Source organism: Camellia sinensis, chromosome 13 (assembly GCF_055761805.1).
Source record: "Camellia sinensis isolate YWXY chromosome 13, ASM5576180v1, whole genome shotgun sequence".
NCBI lineage: Eukaryota > Viridiplantae > Streptophyta > Magnoliopsida > Ericales > Theaceae > Camellia > Camellia sinensis.
Genome location: NC_138973.1, coordinates 78258360 through 78279303, shown reverse-complemented (window position 1 = coordinate 78279303; position 20944 = coordinate 78258360). Strand labels below are relative to the sequence as shown.

Sequence of the window (20944 nt, the reverse complement as noted above, 5' to 3'; positions counted from 1 at the left end):
AAATATGGAATATGTTTAGTGACGAATTTGTTTCGTCATTTGTACTTGTTATTATGATAAAGTGATTATTCGTCGCTAATAAATATTTTTTGTGATAAAATTTATTATAGCTTATATATGAAAGTTTTCATTGATTTTATTGTTTGGTGATTAAAAATTTCGTCACGTGTATATATATTTGCGACGAAATATATTCGTCACCCATGTATGACTTTTGGAGACAAAATTTCGTCACCTTTTCATCTTGCTTTGACGAAATTATTTCTTCATCAATGATCAACATGTGTGACAAATTTATTCGTCAACTAAAGTTATAAATATGGTACTGAATAATTATTTGGTGACGAAAATGAAATTTTTTGGTGACAAAATGTTGTCTTATTGGTGACAAAAAATTTCGTCACTAAAGTAATTTCATTGGTGACGAAATTATTTTTTGTCACAGTGGTTTTTAGTGACAAACATTCAATGACGAAACTGGTGACGAAAATATTTCCTCACAAATATCTATAGTGACGAAATTAGCTCTTTGGAGACAAAAAAATTTCTTCATTCAAGACCCAACTTGTTGTAGTGTTCCTTTGCAGGATTAGTTGGGGTTACGGTGGTGACGTGGAATAACTATAGTTGTTGGACATGTTGTTTGAACTTCTTTTGTTTTCTTGAACGTAGGATGGATGTTAGTTTATTTATTTAATTTTTTTTTATGACCTTAGTATTTTAATAATTTGACATGGTTTGTAACTTTATATTATTTAAGTTGTTTTGACTAGTTATTATTATTTTAATGTTTGAGGTATTGGATAGTTATGAATTTATGATAGATAGTTTAGTTGGTATTTGTTAATTTTTTATTCCTTGTATTTTTTTTTTTTTGAGCATTGGTATTTACTTAAATCTTATGGAGATGAGAATGTTTAGTTTTTTTGTTTCACCCCTAGGATTTGGATGATGGGATATTGATTAGGATTTAGTCCTAATTTAATGTTTAATTGTCTAAATTTTGGGGCGTGACAGTAAATCAAGAAAAAGGACTTTATGGAATAAAACTATAAATACATGTGACTAAGTGGGTTAAAAAGTTTCTTTATGGGCTTCTTGAGTTAGAACACTTCTAAATGAGATTTATCAATAAAAATTCCTTTTTTTATTAGGTAAGATCCCTCGATAAAATTTGTCTATTATCATACCAAAGAAATTTTTTTGTGTAAAGGCGAAATTTATTTGTGTCAGAACGAAATTTGTCCGTCTGTGAAAATGTTGAGAAACTCAATTACTATTAAAACATTGTATATCATTTGTCTCAATATTGAGATAAATTGAGATAAATGATAAATATATTAATATTATCCTAAAATCTTAATATTATGAGTAAAATTTTGATGAAAAATCTAATTTGGTACTGTTCACTCTAATGCTAAAATTAGAATTTTTATCATATTTTTTCATATCTCCGGTTGTTCGGGAGGACGTCCGGACGGATGTCCTGAAGGTCGTTTGGACATGAATAAAAAAATCTATCAAAATTGCTCTTGGTAGACATTTGAATAGACATCCGGGAGGAAGTCTGGCCCAACGGTAAATTTAAATTTGATAAAAGATGAAAGACTCCATTTATTTGATAAAAACTTGGGTTTTGCCTCTATTTGATATGACTTTGGTAAAAGGGTTGGAGTGTCTCATTTGAGATTTTTTTATCAAATTTCAAATTTGATGAACTTTTGATGTTGGATTGGAAATACTCTTAGACATTTCACAAAAATATGTGGGTCCCCAATTAATTAATTAGGGTATGTTTGGTAACGTTTACGTTTTCAGTTTATATTTACAAAAATTTTATAAACTGGTTTTTGTTTATTTTTTGTTTAATTTTAGAAAAATATAAACTACAAACGCGTTTGGTAATTGACAAAATGTTTACAAAATTTAAAAAATATAAAAAAGAGTGAAAAATGGCAAGTAGTGGCAAGTGGCGGCGAAAGACGGTGGTGGCAAGTGGCGGCGAAAGACGGTGGGTGGTGGGTAGCTAGTGGTGGTGGGTGGTGGCGGGTGGTGGCGAGTGGGTGGGTGATGGTGGCGGGTGGTAACGAGTGGGTGGTGGTGGTGGCGGTGGCGGGTGGTGGAAAGTGGTGACAGTGGATGGTGGGTACCTGGTGGTGGTGGGTGGTGGCGGGTGGGTGGGTGGGTGGGTGGGTGACGGTGGCGGGTAGTGGGTGGCAGCGAGTGGGTGGTGGTGGCGGTGGTGGTGGTGGCGGTGGCGGTGGCGGGTGGTGGTGGCAGGTGGGTGGCAGATGGCGGGTAGGTGGCGGGTGTTGGTAGTGGGTGGGTGGATGACAATGGCGGGTGGTGGGTGGTGGCGAGTGGGTGGTGGTGGTGGTGGCGGTGGCGGTGGCGGTGGCGGGTGGTGGTTGCAGATGAGTGGCGGATGGCAGGTGATGGTGGGTGGTGGTGGGTGGTGATGGTGGTTGGGTGGGTGACGGTGGCGGGTGGTGGGTGGTAGCGCGTGGGTAGTGGTGGTAGCGAGTGGGTAGTGGTGGTAGTGGTGGCGGTGGTGGCAGCGGGTGGTTGATGGTGGTGGCAAGTGGGTGGCGGATGGCGGGTGGAGGTGGATGGTGGCGGGTGGTGGTGGTGGTGGGTGGGCGAGTGGGTGACTGTGGCGGGTGGTAAGTGGTAGCGAGTGGGTGGTGGTTGCAAGTAGGTGGCGGGTGAGTAGTGGGTGATGGTGGTGGTGGTGGTGGTGGTGGTGGTGGTGGGTGGGTGAGTGGGTGACGGTGGCGGGTGGTAAGTGGTAGCGAGTGGGTGGTGGTTGCAAGTAGGTGGCGGGTGAGTAGTGGGTGATGGTGGTGGTGGTGGTGGTGGGGGAGGGTGGGTGGGTGACAGGTGGCTGGTGGTGGTAGGTGGTGGATGGTGGTGACAGGTGGGTAGTGAGTGGTGATGGCAAGTAGGTGGCGGGTGGTGGTGGCGGGCGGTGGATGGTAGTAGCGGGTGGTGGATGGCAGGTGGGTGGTGGGTGGTAGTGGTGGTGGTGGTGGTGGTGGCAAGGGGTGGGTGGTGGTGGCGAGTGGGTGGCAGGTGGGTGGTGAGTGGTGGTGGCAGGTGGGGGTGGGGGTGGGGGTGGGGGTGGGTGGTGGGTGGTGGTGGCGGAAGACGGTAGTGGAAAATGGTGGCGGGTGGTGGCTAGTGTTGGGTGGTTAAAAAAAAAAAAAACTGAAAACCCAAAATGGAAACACAGTTTTTGTGTTTTCATTTTTTGGCCAAATTTATAAACTGAGACCACTGATTTATAAATCAAAAATTTTACCAAACAAGTTTTTATTTGAGTTTTTAAAATTTTTGTAAATATAAACAGAAAACTGAAAACGTAAGTGTTACCAAACGGTACCTTAATATTTATTTGTTTTGGTTTTTTTCAATAACCTAATAAATTATTTTGGTATCAGCATGAATTTCTTTATAAAGTTAAATGCTTAAATCCACAAGAAAAAGTGATTACGAAGGCCCCCCCTAAATTGAGGATTTTGCTTGGGATGTATGTTTTAGGACACTTAAATGGGTTACGTTAAATTCTGACCACTGTCAAACATTTTTTTTCCAACATTTTCTTTTTTCTTTTTTCCTTTTTCCATCCACTCTTATTATATCATAGTTTTTTACTTCCAGGTTCCAATTGTGTTTTAACTTGAAATGTACTCAATCCCTTATTAATTGTTTGGCAAATAAATAAATAAATAAATAAAATTGTTTCTTCTCTCACCTGGATTTTAATGTAAAAAGCTTGTGGAAACTTCAGTTGAAAATGCAAACCCTAACACAACTTTATGGTTTGCAAAAAGCAACCCATTAATATACCAAAAGAAAACATACGTAAATGAACAATTAAACTGTAAGATTAGAGTGATAATGAAGAAATGATTAGCAAATCAGTAGCAATAGATTTAAAATTAGTTAAGAGAATCAAACAAGACCAGAAGAGAAGTACACCTCACCCACTCCTACACATTCATGTTTCGAATCACCCCGACAATGGACAAATCCCTTCTTTTATAGGCCCAGTTTGTTTTGAAGTATGAGAGGGGAATTGAGATTAAGATAGTTGTGCGTTCTATTTAATGTGCTGTTTATTTACAGAGTTGAGGAAGGAACCGCTAAGCTGAAGGACATAGGATTGACCTTGCAAATGGGATTTGAATGAGCTTCCAAGACTTGGTATTAGAAAAATAGTCTGGCAGATTAGAAATTTTTTATTTTTATTTATTCTTTATTTTATTTTTTACATGTCGGGAATTTTTTTTAACATTAATTTTTAATTTTTTGTATTTTTTGTTAAGTAAAAATCATTATTTTATTTTTTTTATTTTTTCTGAAAAAATTTTATTTTATTTTTATTTTTTTAATTTTTTTTACATATTGGACATTTTTTTAAAACATTAATGTTTAATGTTTTTGTATTTTTTTATTTGTTTTATTATTTTATATAAAAATAATTTAACAATCCCTACACTAACAACTATCATTAAAATAAACACAATTTTATTTAATCCCCTCACTATCAATCCCCTCACTAACAATCTCCTCACTATTAATCCCTTCACTATCAATCTCTTTCATTCTACCTCTGAAAATAAACGGGGCATAAGGTACTTGACTTGAGAGTGGGGATCAAATAATGATTCTTAAGAGCATCTCCAATGGTGAACCAAACCTGGTATCAGATTTAAATTTTAGTGAAAAATTCACTTTTTAGAGCTCCAATGGTTTCAGCAAATTGGTATCAAAATGAGAATTAACCAAAAAATTCATCAAAGTGAGAACATGGTACAGATTTCACTACTTTATTGTGCGTGACCGTTGGAGGAGACCAACCGGTCGACCGGTTCCCTTTCAAATAGGTAGGTTCAAACCGGTCAAAAAGGTTCAAACAGATAAATTTTTTTTTTTTTTTTTACCTTACCGGTCAACCCTCTCCTTTTGATACACGGTTGAAGGAAAAAATATCAAATTAAAAAAATTAACTTTTTTTTACTCAAATTTAATAAAAAATTTAGCTCACCATCGGAGATAGTGTAAACTTGTTTACTTTTCGTGTATCTGTTCAATAATAATGGTCATGTCACTATTTTATTAGAAAAAGAGAAGACTACATGTTTACATTTGATTGGACGTGCATACAGTTAGCATAAAGTTGAAGAAACTCATAATTTTTTCTTCAATAAAGACTATTTTTCTAAGCCTCCGTTTGGAAAGTGGGTTTGCTTTTTGGCTTTTTGGTTTTTTTGGCTATTTTAGCCTGGGTTAAAAAGCTTAGTTTGGGAAGGGCTTTTTAGCTTTTTGGCTTTTTTGACTTTTTTTGTGAGAGAAGAATGTAATGATTATAGGTTGGATGTGATGTTTTGTTTGTTATGGCTAAAATAACCTATTTTGTTTTTTGTGGCTAAAATAATCAAAAAAAGCCTGAAAAAACCCTTGCCAAACACAGGCTAAGTACATTAAAGTTGATTAAATTAGAATTTATGTACCTGATTTTTTGGGACCATGTCCTTCTTATTGTCACTTGACTCCACGACTACTTTTTCTAAGTACATTTTATTTTTTGCGATTGTATGTTTACTGTTTACACGTGTATTTATATATTATATTTTAAAAAGAGATCAGGTCAATAGTTAATGCATGCTTGTTAATTTTTTTTTTTAAAACTAATCTTTGATTAAATAGTCGAAATACAATGTGGTTCAGCATTAAAAGACATGGTCACAGTGTCCCATACTCCATTATTAAAACAAGATATACAAACATACACATAAGCTTCCACTTGTTCTACCATTTTACTTTTATTTTTAATTTTATGGGGAACATAAAAAAAAATGAAAAAAAAGAACAATATTAAGATGCAAATGGTATTTGATCCCTTAGATTCCGGGTGTTGTGTATGACCAATATTTCCTGTGTTAAATGCCCATGTAGGCTGTAGATGGAATTGAACAGATGTCTCAACTATATCTTGCTTTATGAATCATTCACTTCATTTTATTTAAATTAAAATGTTTTATGTACTCAATATATATATATATATATATATAGTAAAATAACCTATCTCCAAACCGGCCTTACTCTAAAGACTAAGGTCAAGTTTGGGAAGACTAAATAAGTGCAATTTTTGTCTTTTTAGACTAAAAAGTTGAGGTTGAAAATATGAATGTTTGGGTTAACTTTTTGACTTTTATGGAAAAATGTGTAATAAAAAATTGTAAAAATTGATTTGTAGGAGAAAATTAGAATTGGGAGTTGTGCAGCCGTAATTATTGACTTTTGGTGAATAGTGATAACTTTTTAACTTTTTGAGTAACTTTTTAGCTTTTTGACTTTTTGGGGTGTTCCCAAACTTGGCCTTATAAAAGTTTTGTTAAATATATGGCCAAAAAGTGTTTATTTTATTTTATTTTATTTTTTGACTTTAGAATTGAAGTCGCAATGCACTAATTTTGTATGTATATAGAATTTAAAGGCTGGCCTTAGGGGTGGAGACATCAGGCGACTTTTCAACACTCCCAAAAGATTTTTGGGAAAATTATAAAAAAAAAAAAAAATAGGATTTAACCCTTTTAACAACTTAAATCTTAAATTTAAATTTTATCAATCTAAATACTACATTTTTTATTTATATTCAATTTAAAATATTTGTCTATTTTCATTAAGTAAAATCGATACTCTTTTCTTGTCGCTTTTACTTAACAAAAAAATAGGCGAATGATTTATATTGAAAACAAATTAAAAGATTGGGATTTAAATTAACAAAACTAAAATTTTAAAGTTTATTTTATTACAAAACTCAATTTATTTATTTTTGTAATTATCCTCCAGTTTTTAAAGCACGCATGTATGTTGTAGCTCTAATTGTGTGATATGACTGTCTTGTTCTCCCATTATGCCTCAGAGTAATGATACAAAACTCTAATTTTAAAATTTTAATTTGAGTTCTAATGATATGATAAAAAAAAATAAAAAAAAAATAAAAAATAAAACACATCACATCACATCACAAATAAAATCCAAATATTTAGAACTCGCCTAGAGCTCTACAATTAGATCTCTAAATTATTTTGGGCCTTGAAACTCATTTTTATTAGAAACAGTGAGCTGACCCTACCTACGCACCTAACCTTTGTAGTTAGGTTACCTTTTAACAAAATGAAAACGTTAAAAACAGCTCTAAAGTTTTTTATTAGTGTTAAAAATATATAATTAAAAAATATAAAATTATTTTTCAATTTAAAAAATATATATTGAGATTATAAATATTTTAATATTTTATTTATTGACAATCTTTAAAACTATCATTCGTATGATCATTTAACAAATAATGGAGTTGGCATTATTTATAGCTCTACTATTGTGTCTATTTATGGCTAGCCTTTTGTGAAGAGACTTGAATCAGGTTGCAAATGAACTCACCGAACTCCAGTGGACAAACATTATTTGCGTAGCATTATTATTTATTATTTCAACTATCATCATTGTGTTAGTTTAAAGGGTCTTGTAGTAATATTTATGTATTTTATAAATGTAATAGTGAGACATGAGATAATAAAAACTTTATGCTGCACAAATGTCATTGAACTTTAGTCTTCTGGTTTCAAATCGAACAGGTTTGGTTGAGTTAGAGGTCTATTTTCAATCTAAAATTCAAACAATATGTTGCTCCCGTTGTTTAAAATTATGAATGTTCAAGCTAGACCAAAAGGAATTTGAGCTGAATTTTTTTGCGTATGTTTGAGCCAAGAAAAACAATAATCCTTAGGCCCAAAACTTTTAGGACAAGTTCGAGCTGTTGGGTTCAACCCACCCAATTTGCAACCCAGTTCTAGGGGTGTTTGCAGATTGATTTTTGACGATTTAGTTTGCGGTTTGGACCCGCCTCATGTCTGTGATTTGGAAAAAAATTTGAACCATCGAACCCTATCCGCTCTTGTGTTTGCGATTTGACAAAAATTGAACCCTCATGTCTTGTGGTTTGTGCGGATAAGGTTCGTGGATGTGCGTAGGCGGTTTGCGGATTGAGTTTTTTCCTTTAAAATTTTATTTTTTGACTTGTTTTTTCTCATTTTTTAAATATTTTTTATTGCAGGAGATTCAACACTATCCTCCATTAAAAATGGATTATAAAAAATTAGAATAAAAATTAAATAAAACTAACATAGAAAAAAAAATTCACATAACTAGATTTGTAAAAAAAATTAAAAAAAATTCAATTGAATAATAAGTATTTTAGACAAGGCAGTGTGTGATATTATTATAATATTATAATGTTAGAGCATACAAGTTTTATAATCATATTAAAGTGAGTGAGAGAAGAGGAGATTAGGGTTACACACAAAACTTACAAGAAAATCTGATGGTCCAAATTTAAAAATACACACACACATATATATTGTATACAGGTGCGGGCCGGTGAGTGTAGGTGGGAAAAACCCGTGACCCACCTGCAACTTATAAAATAGAAAAATCTTAAATCACATCCGATCCTAACAATTCTGCGAAACTGTCCAAATAGGTGCAGGCAGTTCGAGTTGGGTGGTTTTCGCGAGTTAGATAATCTTATGTCCAGTCCTATCCAATTCTAAATGAAAATTTCAAACACACCCATCATTTGCATATTGTTTCCACCTTTATGTGAAAATAATTTTCAAATTTTCAATAACCTTTTAGTGTTTCTAAGAAAGTGGGTCTTATGTAGGATCACCACCCATCCACTTCTTCAAGGATTCTATTTGTACATAAAAAATTATTCACTACCTCTAATTTCTCAATACTCTACTAAATTATTTAGAATTATAATTTTCTTTCAATACATTCTATGTTTTTTTCACAAATTACCATTCAAAATAAAATGATAATTTGTGGAACACCCAATTAAACAAATCAATTCAAATTACCTTTTATTTTTTTATTTTTTATATTCACATACAGAGAATGGAAACACTGACAAAAGGAGAATGACATCGGCAAACTCCCAACCCCCCTCGCTATTGAAGTAGGAGTCAAGTTTTATTCATGTATTGAGTTTGTCGGAGCCAAGTTTTATTCATACGAAGGAACTGTTGGTGGCTTACAAGGGCGATTTTTTGGATGGAAAATATTTGGTAGCTTGAATTGAGCTACCCTGAATGGCTCGAATAACTGTTCACAGATCGACTGGTCGAACGATTACTCGGACGATCAGGGTGAAACACTTGTTTACCGCGATTGTTACCTTGTCGACCGCAACTGTCAGCCTTTCCACCGGACGATCTGTCGGTCGACTAAGTGGATGACCGGCTAAATGAAATTCGAGCCATTCGGGCTAAACTCAAATTCGAGTTACGCAGCAAAGTTCTTTTTGGATACTAATAAGAATTGTGAACCTTTATTCTATTGCCATTGTTAGCAGTGATGCCCAGTTCTAAGATCAATGTTGTGTTTTTTGGGTGTAGTGTTTTTTCTAGAGACCTCCCTTTGCGAGCCATGGCAGCTCTGGAACCAAAACTAGAAATTTGATTATGATTTTCATCCATTGATTCTATTCCAATTTTTTTATTTGTAAGAAATAATACAATAAGAAATAATGATGTTGATAATAATGGTTAGTTTTGGTGGGATCGATCATAATTTTAAAGTGAGGAAAAAGATTAACAGAAAATAATTGAAACTTAAAGAAGAAGATAAAGAGATTTGAGTATGAACAATATGCAATAAGTGATTAACGTGTACCATAAGAAAAAAAAAAATTTATTTTAAGGTTTAATGTGTATTGTTCTTATTAGTAAATTTATATTAAGATATAATAAGAAATAAAATTGTAAAATTTTAATTGGAGTAGGGAGTTATTATTTGAGTGTAAATAAAATCACCCCACCTCTTCCCCTTTTAGATTTTTTTGGTTACTCATCTTAAATTCATGGCCCAAATTATAGTCATCGAAAAGACCCGAAGTTACAGCCCAACAATTTTCGTTTGTAAGGCCCCAAGCTAAAAGTCCAATTGGGTCCTCAAATTGCCTCAAAGGCTTCAAAAAGCTTTAGCAAATTGACACTGTTAGGTCTAAAATTTGTGGCCCATAAAAGGCCTAATTTCTGGTCTTCTAAAGTCCATTAAAATGGACAGCCAACATGATTTGGAGAGGGATTTGAAAAATGAAAGAGAAAAGAAAAATGTATGTGCAATTAAGTGAAATATAAGTATATTTTATTTACATTTCACCTACGTTTTCCATTTCTCTTTCCAAATCCATCTTCAAATATCCTAACCAAACAGAGACTTATGCTGTGTTTGGTTGGGGGATTTAGGGAGGGATTTGGAAAGGGAAATGGAAAAGGTAGGTGAAATGTGAATAAATCATGCCTATATTTCACATAGTTTCACACACCTTTTTCCTTTTCCTTTTCCTTTCCAAATCCCTCTCCAAATCCCCCAACCAAACACAGCATTAAGGATTGAAATTTTAGAACTTCTCCACTGGAGTATCCTATATGGCTTGCTATTAATATTCGTTGTCTTCACACATGATTTATAATATATTACTTATATATAAACATTGTAACAAAGACTTATGTCTATATCTTTCTTTCAGGGTTCACATACAGCATTTTAATTTAATATTTTCTGCAAGAAATGAAAAATTTACATTAATTGAAGCAATGTTACTAAAATAGAGCATTTTAACATTATTTATTTGCTAAATTATAGAAGTAATGTGCTCTTTACCTATCCAATCATTAGAGATACACTTAGCCTCCGTTTGAGAAGTGGGTTGGCTTTTTGACTTTTTGACTTTTTTGACTATTTTAACATGGAGCTAAAAAGCCTGATTTGGGAAGAGCTTTTTGACTTTTTTGACTTTTTGACTTTTTGGTGAGGTGTCTTCCTGTTCATTTACCAAAGTGCCCTTGTTGTTGTTGTTGTTGCTGTTTTTTTTTTTTTTTTTTTTCGGTTTGGATTTGGCGTATTTTGCTTAAATTTTTTTATTTTGGGTTTTATTTTGGCATATTTTGGTAAAATATTTATTTTTTTATTTTTTTATTTTGGGTTTGGATTTGCCGTATTTTGCTTTATTTTTTTATTTTTTTTTAAATTTATGTTTTTGTCATTTTTATTTTTTTACATTAATTAGTTCTTTTTTTTAATTTACGTTTTTTGTCTTATTTATTTTTATTGGTATACAATAACATTTTTTTAATTTATGTGTTTCATTTATTTGTAAATAACGTGGCGAATGGTAATTTATGTTTTTATGTTTTTTTTTAATATATTTTTGAATGAGGCGTATTTTTCTCGTTATTTTTTTTAATTTACGTTTTTGTCATTTTTTAATTCGTACACATTAATTTGTTTTTATATTTCAAAAATAGATTTTCATGTGTTTTATTTATTTGTAAATTACATGGCAAATGGTAATTTCTGTTTTTTCTTTTTAATCTTTTTGGATGAGGTGTATTTTTGTCGTTCGTTTTTTTTTTCAATTTACGTTTTTGTAATTTTTTAATTCGTACTAAATATTTTTGAATGAGGCGTATTTTATTTAAAATAATTTATGTATTTTAAGTTTTTTTTTGCAAATGGTTTTTTCATGTGTTTTTTATTTTTATTTTATTTTCATTTTCTGTGAAATGATAAAAAGTGAGGTTTTATTTTATTGTCCTATGTAATTTAAATAATTTAATTTTAATTTAATTTTAATTTTAATTTTAAATATTTAATTTTAATTTTAATTTTTGGTAAAATTGTAATTTTATTTTAAATATTTAAATAATGTAAATAATCTAAAAAATTTAATAAGCAAAAAATTAAAATAAATATTCAAAAAATTTAAAGCGTAAAAATTTAAATAATTTAAATATTCAAAAAATTATTTTAACAAAAAAATTTAAATAATTTAAATATTCAAAAAATTTAAATAATTTAAAATGTTAATATTTTAAATTTAAAAACAACTCTACACTCAAATCGTAACCAAACACATAAAATAAAACTCAATTAATAAATTATTTTTAAAACTCATAACCAAACACATAATTTGAAACTCCATACTACTTTCAGAAGTCTACACTGAAATCATAACCAAATACATAACAAAAAAATTAAAATATTTTTAATTTTTTTTTTGGATGAGCCGTATTTTTGTCATTCTTTTTTTAAATTTTTTTCCTACACACTAATTTATACAATTTGTTAATACATATTTTTTCATAAAAAATCAAAAAGTTAATCCAAATATTCATATATTTTTTTTTCAATTTTGTAGTAAAAAAAGATAAAAAGTATACTTATTTAAGATACCCTAAACAGTCTCTTAATATAATATTTTATTTTATTGAATTAAAAAATTTATTTTTATTCTTTTATGATTATTTTAGGGGGAAAAAAAAACTCAAAATCCTTCCATGTCAAAAAATAGTGACAGAGGGTTGGTACCCCAAAAGTCACGCTGAGGGAACAATGCCAAGAATAGCTTCTTCTCTTTTCAGGGTATTTTGATAAATTTACCCTACAAAGGATTAAACCCAACACATTGATTTCTATTTTATCTGGACGTGACTAAATAAGCCTAATTTATCCGAACGTAGCTAAAATAGTCTCAGTTTTGCTTCCCATGCCTTAGAGAAACTCTAACAGGCTTTTTATATTGTATTTGTTAGCAATTTTACTGAGTCAAATCAAAATTTCAATTCTTCAACGGACTAGATAATACATTAGATATTATGCCTCTCATCAGTAAGGGAGCTAGCTACAATTAGAAAGTCAAGAGAGGTTGGGCAAATGCTTTTTCTTTTTGAGTACCTACGTGGCCAACTACAAAGTATTGTTATAGTATAAATTACTTAGGCCTGTTGAGAAGTGAGTTATAATTCACTTTTCATATTATAATTTATTTTTTCTGTCATAAAAAAAGTTACTTATAAGTAATTTTTAATCAAAAAGTTGATTATAATCATCTTCCCAAAATAGTCCTTAAAGTGAGTAGGAAAAATAAAAATTAGCAATGTTATATAAATAAAAAATTCATACATAATAATCTGACTAATTGTAGATCTTTTACTTGAAAATAAAATACCGTTAAAGATGGATTTATTTACAATATCGATATTACCATATCATTTTTGTCAAATTTTTTATATAAATTTTATGGATGTTTAAAATTTTTCATAAAAATATATTTTTCATATACTTTTGATAGGCGAAATGTCTCAAGTATTAGAACTGCTCTTATACTCCCATTAAATGCTTCAACACAAATAACTACTGATGTGGCCACTAAAATTCATCCCATTAACCTCTTAAAATTCATCTGTCTCTGTCCATTCACAAAAATTATCCCAACAACATCCATAACTGCTCACTGGAAATGGGACTACACATCTCAATTAAACCAAAAAAAAAATCACAAGTATTTGCAAATATAGTTGGACTAAGAATATCTCTTGCAACTACTTAAATCACCATTCATGATGGAATCCTACAATCTGTTCAAACAAGCCAATGAACCACAATATTTACCATAATTATAAAGAGTCACACAACACCACCACCATCTGTTAAATTCCCATGTTTCTAAAACATCATAATTATGCATATGTTCACCAAGACTGTGAAAGAAACAACCAACATTTCGACACCTATTGAGACGATAGAAACAAACACAAACACACAAGGATTCGCTCATCGTGGGGTTGAGGATTCCAACCCCGAAACAAGTTATGTCGGTGTTGAATTTTCAGATTTGGCTTCAGAAGATGGTCGATTCTCATAATCAGTATGCCGGACACGTTCAATCATTCTCGCTACATCCACCATTTTTGGCCTCTGATCTGGCATCCTCACTACACATGCCAATGCTATTTGTAACATCTCAACCATCTCTTCCTCTATATTTGGATACCTCAATAGCTCAGTATCAAACACTTCAGCAGTCCATTCTTCTCGGACTACTGAGTGGACCCACCGAACCAAGTGGATGACCTCATCACTGGCTGTCGTGTGGATAGGGGACTTGCCAGTGAGGAGTTCCAGTAACAGGACACCGAAACTGTAGACATCAGACGGTTGTGATGATTTCCGCGTGTCTGTTACTTCTGGGGCTCGATAACCAGAAGCACGGGCAATAGGTGGTGCTAGTGGTCGCATTATTGTTGACAGCCCGAGATCTGACACGCAACCGTAATGTTGGGAGTTGAGGAAGATATTTGAGGACTTTATGTTGCCGTGAACAAGCTTCCCGACATGGATCCGAGCAATGCCTCTGGCTGCTCCAATAGCTATTCTCAATCTGGTTTCCCAATCTAATGGGATTCTATCATCCCCTCTATTGCCTGCCATATTACAAATGAATTAGAAGGATTGCTCAAACTCTGCAGTCATTGAAAACTTCAAGGCTCCGTTTGGAAATATGTTCTACTGCCTTATTGGTGCAAGCATTACAACTGAAACTTTGGTGGAATTTAAGGTTCGATTCACACTATTCCACAGTATCATTATCACTATCCTCAAAATTGTTATGTTCATATTGCTAAGGTATAAGAGAAATTGTTCATTTTCTGAAACTGTTTATTATCTTCCATTTTCAATGAAGTGAAAATTTTGAATTCCAAGTTCACAGATGATTTAAATTGCCATGATTTTCTTCCCTCTATGCTATGCATACAGAAAAACCAACAGACAGTTTCCTGGTTTGATGATCTAATTCTATAGCAAATATAACTGAAGCTGTTCTTTAAAGCAAACAAAAGCAAAAACTGAAGTGTTATTTTAACTTGTGAAAACTAGTGAGATTGAAGAAAGCATACCATGTAACATTGCAGTAACACTCCCTCGACTATAAAAATCATACACCAATAGCTTCTCATCTTTCGAATAGTAATACGCCCTTAGCTCAATCACATTCGAATGCTTGACACTCCCAACAACCTCCATTTGCTGCTCAAATTCCCTCTTCCCAACACTCACCTCCTTCAACCTCTTCACCACCACCGTGTTCGCATCCTCAAGAACCGCCTTATAAGCAATCCCAAATGTTCCCTTTCCCAAAACCTCAGCAGAAGCCCTGAGTAAATCCTCCAAATCAAATGCATAGTTACAACCCTCAAAGAAAAACAATCTGTTATTCGCATCTTGACTCCGTGAAATCGCCTTCTCAGGGGACAATTCTCCTTTCTTCAATTTCCCTGAAAACACATCTTCACTTCTTTTTCTTAACCACCAAACAAGCAACAAGAAAACAAACCCAATTAACCCAAGAACACAAGCAGCAACTATAATCCCTAGTAATGCTGCTTCACTTAGTTTCCCAACATTTTTGGATTTCGAGTTGGGTTGATGAGAAGATGAAACAACCGGAGAATCAACGAACGAAATATTGTTACCGATGAACGCTGAACCCGGAAATTTTTGAAGTGATTTGGGAACAATGCCAGTGAGTTTGTTATTGGATAAGTTGATTTGCTTCAAATTTGGCAAATAGAGATCAGGAATTTCACCCCAAATGGAGTTGTTAGCAAGATTCAGAGCTGTGAGATGGGTTAGATTCGATATAGAATTGGGTATACTACCATTGAATTCATTGTTTGATAAATTAACAATAGTTAGATTGTTCCAAGCAGAGAAATTCAAAGGCAATGGACCCGAAAACTTGTTGAACTGAAGGTAGAGAAATGATAAGTTGGTGAGGCTGTAAAAATCAGGAGGAAAAGGACCAGTGATAGCATTGGATCTGAGGCTCAAGATCTGCAGAGAAGAGAGGCGGCTGAGAGTGTTGGGTGGAATCGGACCGCGAAATCCGATTCCGGGCAATCGGACGGCTATAACTCGAGACCCATCTTCACTGCAAGTAATGCCAGTCCAGTGGCCGCACACAGGGGATGAGAACTCATTCCAGTTGAGTGAACGCAAGTGAGGGAGGCTGTTCACAAAATCAATCAAAGCTTGCTTATCTTCAATGAGAATTGAAGTTGCTTGAAAGAAAAGAAAACCCACCAAGAAAATGAAAGAGAAAGTGTATGCCACTTCCATTTGAACAGTCTAGACCGAGTTACTAAAAAAAGAAAGAAACAAAAAAAATAAAATACTCTTTCTTTGCCCCCACAAGTATGGTTTTGAATCAATAGAAGAAACTGAAATAAAGAAATGTATAGTATATGATATATAAATAAAATAATATAGATGAATGAGAAAGTGAAGGAGGAGAATCTCAATTTGAAACTGGAGGCAAGTGGGTTTGAATTGAATTAGGGGCAGTTGTCAAAGGGCTGCTGTTTTTAAAGATTGGGTTTTGATGATCAGAAACCACCTCCGCTTTTTGTTGTTTGTTTCTTCATCTTTTTTTTTTTTTCTCTGGGAAACCAGAGAATTTTCTGAAAAAGAAAAAGGGTAAAGAACTTGAGATAACTAGTAGTGTAGTGTAATGGAGGAAACTGAAATCTTTTTTTTTTTTGATCTGGGAAAAAAGGGCTTTGAGGTGTCATTACGGCCCGTGGCCCTGATCTTGGAATAATCGATTGTCAGTCAGAAATTAACCCCCATCAAGTGGGGGACCCATCACTAGGGCACCAATAGAGCGCAACCACATGCCCCAGCAGAGGACATGTTGTTGAGGAGAGTATAGGGCGTGTTCTCGTGAAGAGATTTCAAACACCCCCTCTCAGGAGTCGACCCTGGCTCAATGGTAGGGAATGCACTGTATTCTCCACCAGGCGACCAACCCTGGTTAAGCAACTCGGTCTGCATGTTACTCAGTGAGTCAGCTGGTTATATAAAGATGGGTAATTTGAGAGACCAGTTCAGCAATCAGGTCCATATCCATGATTCCATATAAGCATAAATGATTGTAAATGATGACGTCGCTTGCTAAAGATAAGCAGAATGTGCTGATGGGTTCATTTGAGAGAGAGAGAGAGATTACTGTAATGAATCAGTTGGAGTTTTTTAATTTTTTAATGAGAAATTCTACCATACATTCCTTTCGAAAGGGTGTATCATAAGAGTCTTTTGAAAGTTGATAAAAAGTCAGTTTTTAATTTTTTATTCATTTTGACTCAAATCACTTCTCACATAATTTATTCACAAGAAAACAAAATAAGCTTAAAAAGTCAAAAAATCAACTTTTTACTAACTTCTCAAAACACCTCATATGCATTTATAATTTTGTCATTTTTTTTAGTTATAACTAATTTTTTTTATTTAATTGTGATATTATTTTAATTATGTTTTATAAAATCTTTGGTTATATTTCATGTGATATTTGGTTATAATTTTTTTTTTTATAGTTATAACTCAAAAAGTATAGAGTTATATTATTTTCTTATTCAGTTATAAGGTGCATAAAATATACACTCAAAGGGTGTGTAACATAGTATTTCTCATATTATTATAAGAGTCTTACTAACAAGTATCCTTAAGGAACAAGTAAGATACAAAAAAATATTGGGTGCAATCTAATGGTCTAGTAGTTACACCTTATGATGTAATGAGTGGGAGGTCAGAGATTTAAATTGATGGAACAACGGTGAATCTTTCAATTGTAATCTAATTATACTAATATGCCAATACTATCTTTGACAATAAAAATAAAAAATAAAAATTGAAAAACACAAAGCATTTTTTACTAAATCAATACACTTAGGGGTTCCTAAATGACTCGCTGACAAAAAAAATCTGATATTACCCAACCCGACCAACCCGTCCCATGGCCCGTTCTAACCCGTTTGAGTGCCCATCCCATCCCATCTCATAAAAGATGATTTAGGATTTGGACAAAGGTTTATGACTTGAGTCTACCTATAAACCTGGCACGTAAGTACTCACATGGGTAAGTCTAATATTTAGTTTAATTTTTTTAAGTTTAATGTTTAATTTGATTTTTTTTAGTAAAAATTTAATGCATTAAGGACAAACATGAAATGTTTTTCTTGAAAAATCCAACACAAATCACTATTACCAAAATATTAAACTTTAAAATAATATAACTTTTGATCTAAATGACGGCTTTTAATAAATTCATATTTTTATAATTCTTTCATCAGGATCTATCAAATAAGATTCATTTGACTATGAAATTCTTAAAAAATATAAAAAAAATTAGTATCATCGAAATTGATGTAAACAGTAACTTGTTACTTTGTTTGACAGTAATATGTTACTGTTATGTTACTCTGTCTCACAGTAACATAATACTTTGATTCACAGTAACATATTTTTTGGTAATAGTGTCTAAAAAAAAAAGAGACAATATTTTACGTTATCCTTACTCAATTATATGCCTCCTCTCTAGAGAATTTATGAAATAAAATAAATTAAGTTGTCATTTTCACCGAACAATGGTCCAATGTAATGGTTTTGTTTAATTTCCCTCCTCTTTTTTGTTCTTATGTTTAAAATTTTTATTTTTTTCATTTCATTTTTTCCCTCCGCTTGTAAGTATTATATGTCACTTGATTGTTTTTAGATTATATATGATGCAAAAAGGTTTAAAAAAATCAAAATATTTGAATTATGTTTGGAAAGTAAATAAGAAAAATAATTAAGAAAAATATTAAAAATATGTGAATAAAAAATGTGTCTAACTTAATAATATAAGTATGGTGAAAAATATGTAACTTGGTTCGGTTTGATTTTGACCAGTAAGATTTGAGTTTATGAGTTGGATGTGATTTTAGTTTTTTTAAATAAGTCTAACTCATACTAACTCGTTGACTGATCAAAACTCAAAAAATCTATTAAAATATAAAATTTGGACACAATAATTATGAGTTGGGTAGCCTCGACCCGTCCATTGTAGGGGTGAGCATAGTCCGGATTGGACCGGATTAGGGTAAAACCAGGACCAATCCGTTATTTACGGTTCCTGAAAAATTGGAACCAATCCAATCCGTTTAAATACTGGAACCAACCCGAACCAATCCATTTAAATACGGATTGGATCGGTTTAGGATCACGGATTCACATAATTAAATAACAAAATATATATATATATATATATATATATATAACACTTTAATTTCATACAAATATAAACATAGCGCCATATTAGTTCCACAATAGCAACATATCTTTCTATAATAACGACATACTATTCTAGAATTTAAACAACCATAACAAAATTGGTTTCACCATAAGTATTTAGGCCATTACAAATTAAAATTAAAAACTAACAAACAAAAGTAATAAAAGGAGATATTATGCAGGTTTAGGTTTGAGTTTATGTTTTATATGGAATAAGAGAAGATACTATGGGGGAGGATGTATAATAAAAATATAGACTATTTGTATACGGTCCGGATCGGTTCCAATCCGGAACCGTGGAGTTCAATCCGGAACCAATCCGTGGACTACGGATTTTTAATTCTTCAATCCGGAACCGAACCACGGATTCAAAAAACCAATCCAAACCTATCGGATTAGACTGGACTGGATCGGATTACAGATTTCACGGATTCCTTGCTCAGCCCTAGTCCATTGATGACTCCTACATCCGTTTGGGAAGTGGGTTGACTTTTTAACTTTTTAGCTTTTTTAACTATTTTAATCTGAGCTAAAAAGCTTGGTTTAGGAAGGATTTTTTGGCCTTTTGACTTTCTTGACTTTTTTTGTGAGAGAATAGTGTAATGATTATGGGTTGGATGTGATGTTTTTGTTTTTTGTGACTAAAATAGCATATTTTATTTTTTGTGACTAAAATAATCAAAAAAGTCTGGAATAGCTCTTCCCAAACGGACCCTTACACCTTTAAATATATTCTAATATTTTCAAATTACTTTTGCATACTTCCCAACATTTATACAATATCTAGGTACACTTGGTAGGATTTTCCTTATTATAAAGTAAACACATTAGTGATATTCTCAAGTTTTCTATTCTTATGCTGGTTGATTGGAACAAATTTTTTTTTTGGCACTTGTTATTTTTATATTTTAAATAAAAAATATTTTTTGAATGATTTTTAAATTTTTTATAAGTTTTGAATAGAATTTTGGGTTATGTGTTTGGTTTAAAACTAAATTCAAAACTCTTTTCAAAACTCATAATCAAATAAATTTTTTACATTCAAATCCTAATTTCAAAACTCACAATCTCAAAATATAACCCTATTCTCAAATCATAATTTTAAAATTTTACTAAACGTAACCTTAATTTTTCTATTTAAAAGCAAAAATATATATAGTAAGAGCGAGATTCAAACTTTAATTTAGACATTACGCTTAATAAAAAAAATATGTATTTTTATTATTTAAATGATATATAATATATAATAAATTTTGTATTTTATTTTATTTTTATTTATTTAAATTATACATGTCGCGTGTGCCAATGATTTTGAGATGGGCTAAGATAACTGATCTCATGGTAAAATAACTAATAAAATAAAATAGCCGATTATATCATTTTTTTAATTTTTTTTGTCTAAAAATATTAGTCTCTTATTCTAATTTTTTATTGTCTCAAAATATTAGTCACTCTTCAAAAATTAAGTACAAAAATAATATAAATTTATTATTTTGGCATTCTCTTAAATTAATAAATAATATAAAAAGTACAATTATAATATTGATATTTGTAAAAAATTACTATCAAAAGGATAATTTTAGAAAATTAATTTTTTTAAAATTTAATAATTATACTATTAAAAAAAATTAAATTATCTAAAATGAACCATTATTTTAAGACAGATAGAGAATTTTTTATATATTTATTCTGTAAAAAAAATTATATAATCAGTTAAAATAGCTAACTACGAGGTATAATAGAGCGATGGGTTGAGTTGAGATGGAATGATTAGATAGACAACATGGGGGACAGTCATTTATGATTTCGTAGCCTTGGTTCAGTCATTTGTCTGCAAAATTACAGTGGTCCTATGATATATTAATTAATATATTAATATATAGAAAAATGTCTCGCGACTCAAATTTTGTGGCTCAAAAGT

The 20944-nt window shown here is 32.1% G+C and overlaps 1 protein-coding gene across 1 annotated transcript; it reads right to left on the bottom strand.

The window, feature by feature from the left end:
• Positions 1 to 13433: 13433 nt before the first annotated feature.
• LOC114299905 (putative inactive receptor kinase At4g23740) lies at positions 13434 to 16172 on the bottom strand. The gene is made up of 2 exons (XM_028244734.2): positions 14814 to 16172; positions 13434 to 14339 (listed from the first exon to the last, which is right to left on the bottom strand). Exons 1-2 carry the CDS (start codon positions 16033 to 16035, stop codon positions 13726 to 13728), a joined length of 1836 nt encoding a protein of 611 aa, XP_028100535.2. The 5' UTR covers positions 16036 to 16172; the 3' UTR covers positions 13434 to 13725.
• Between the last annotated feature and the right edge of the window lie 4772 nt (positions 16173 to 20944).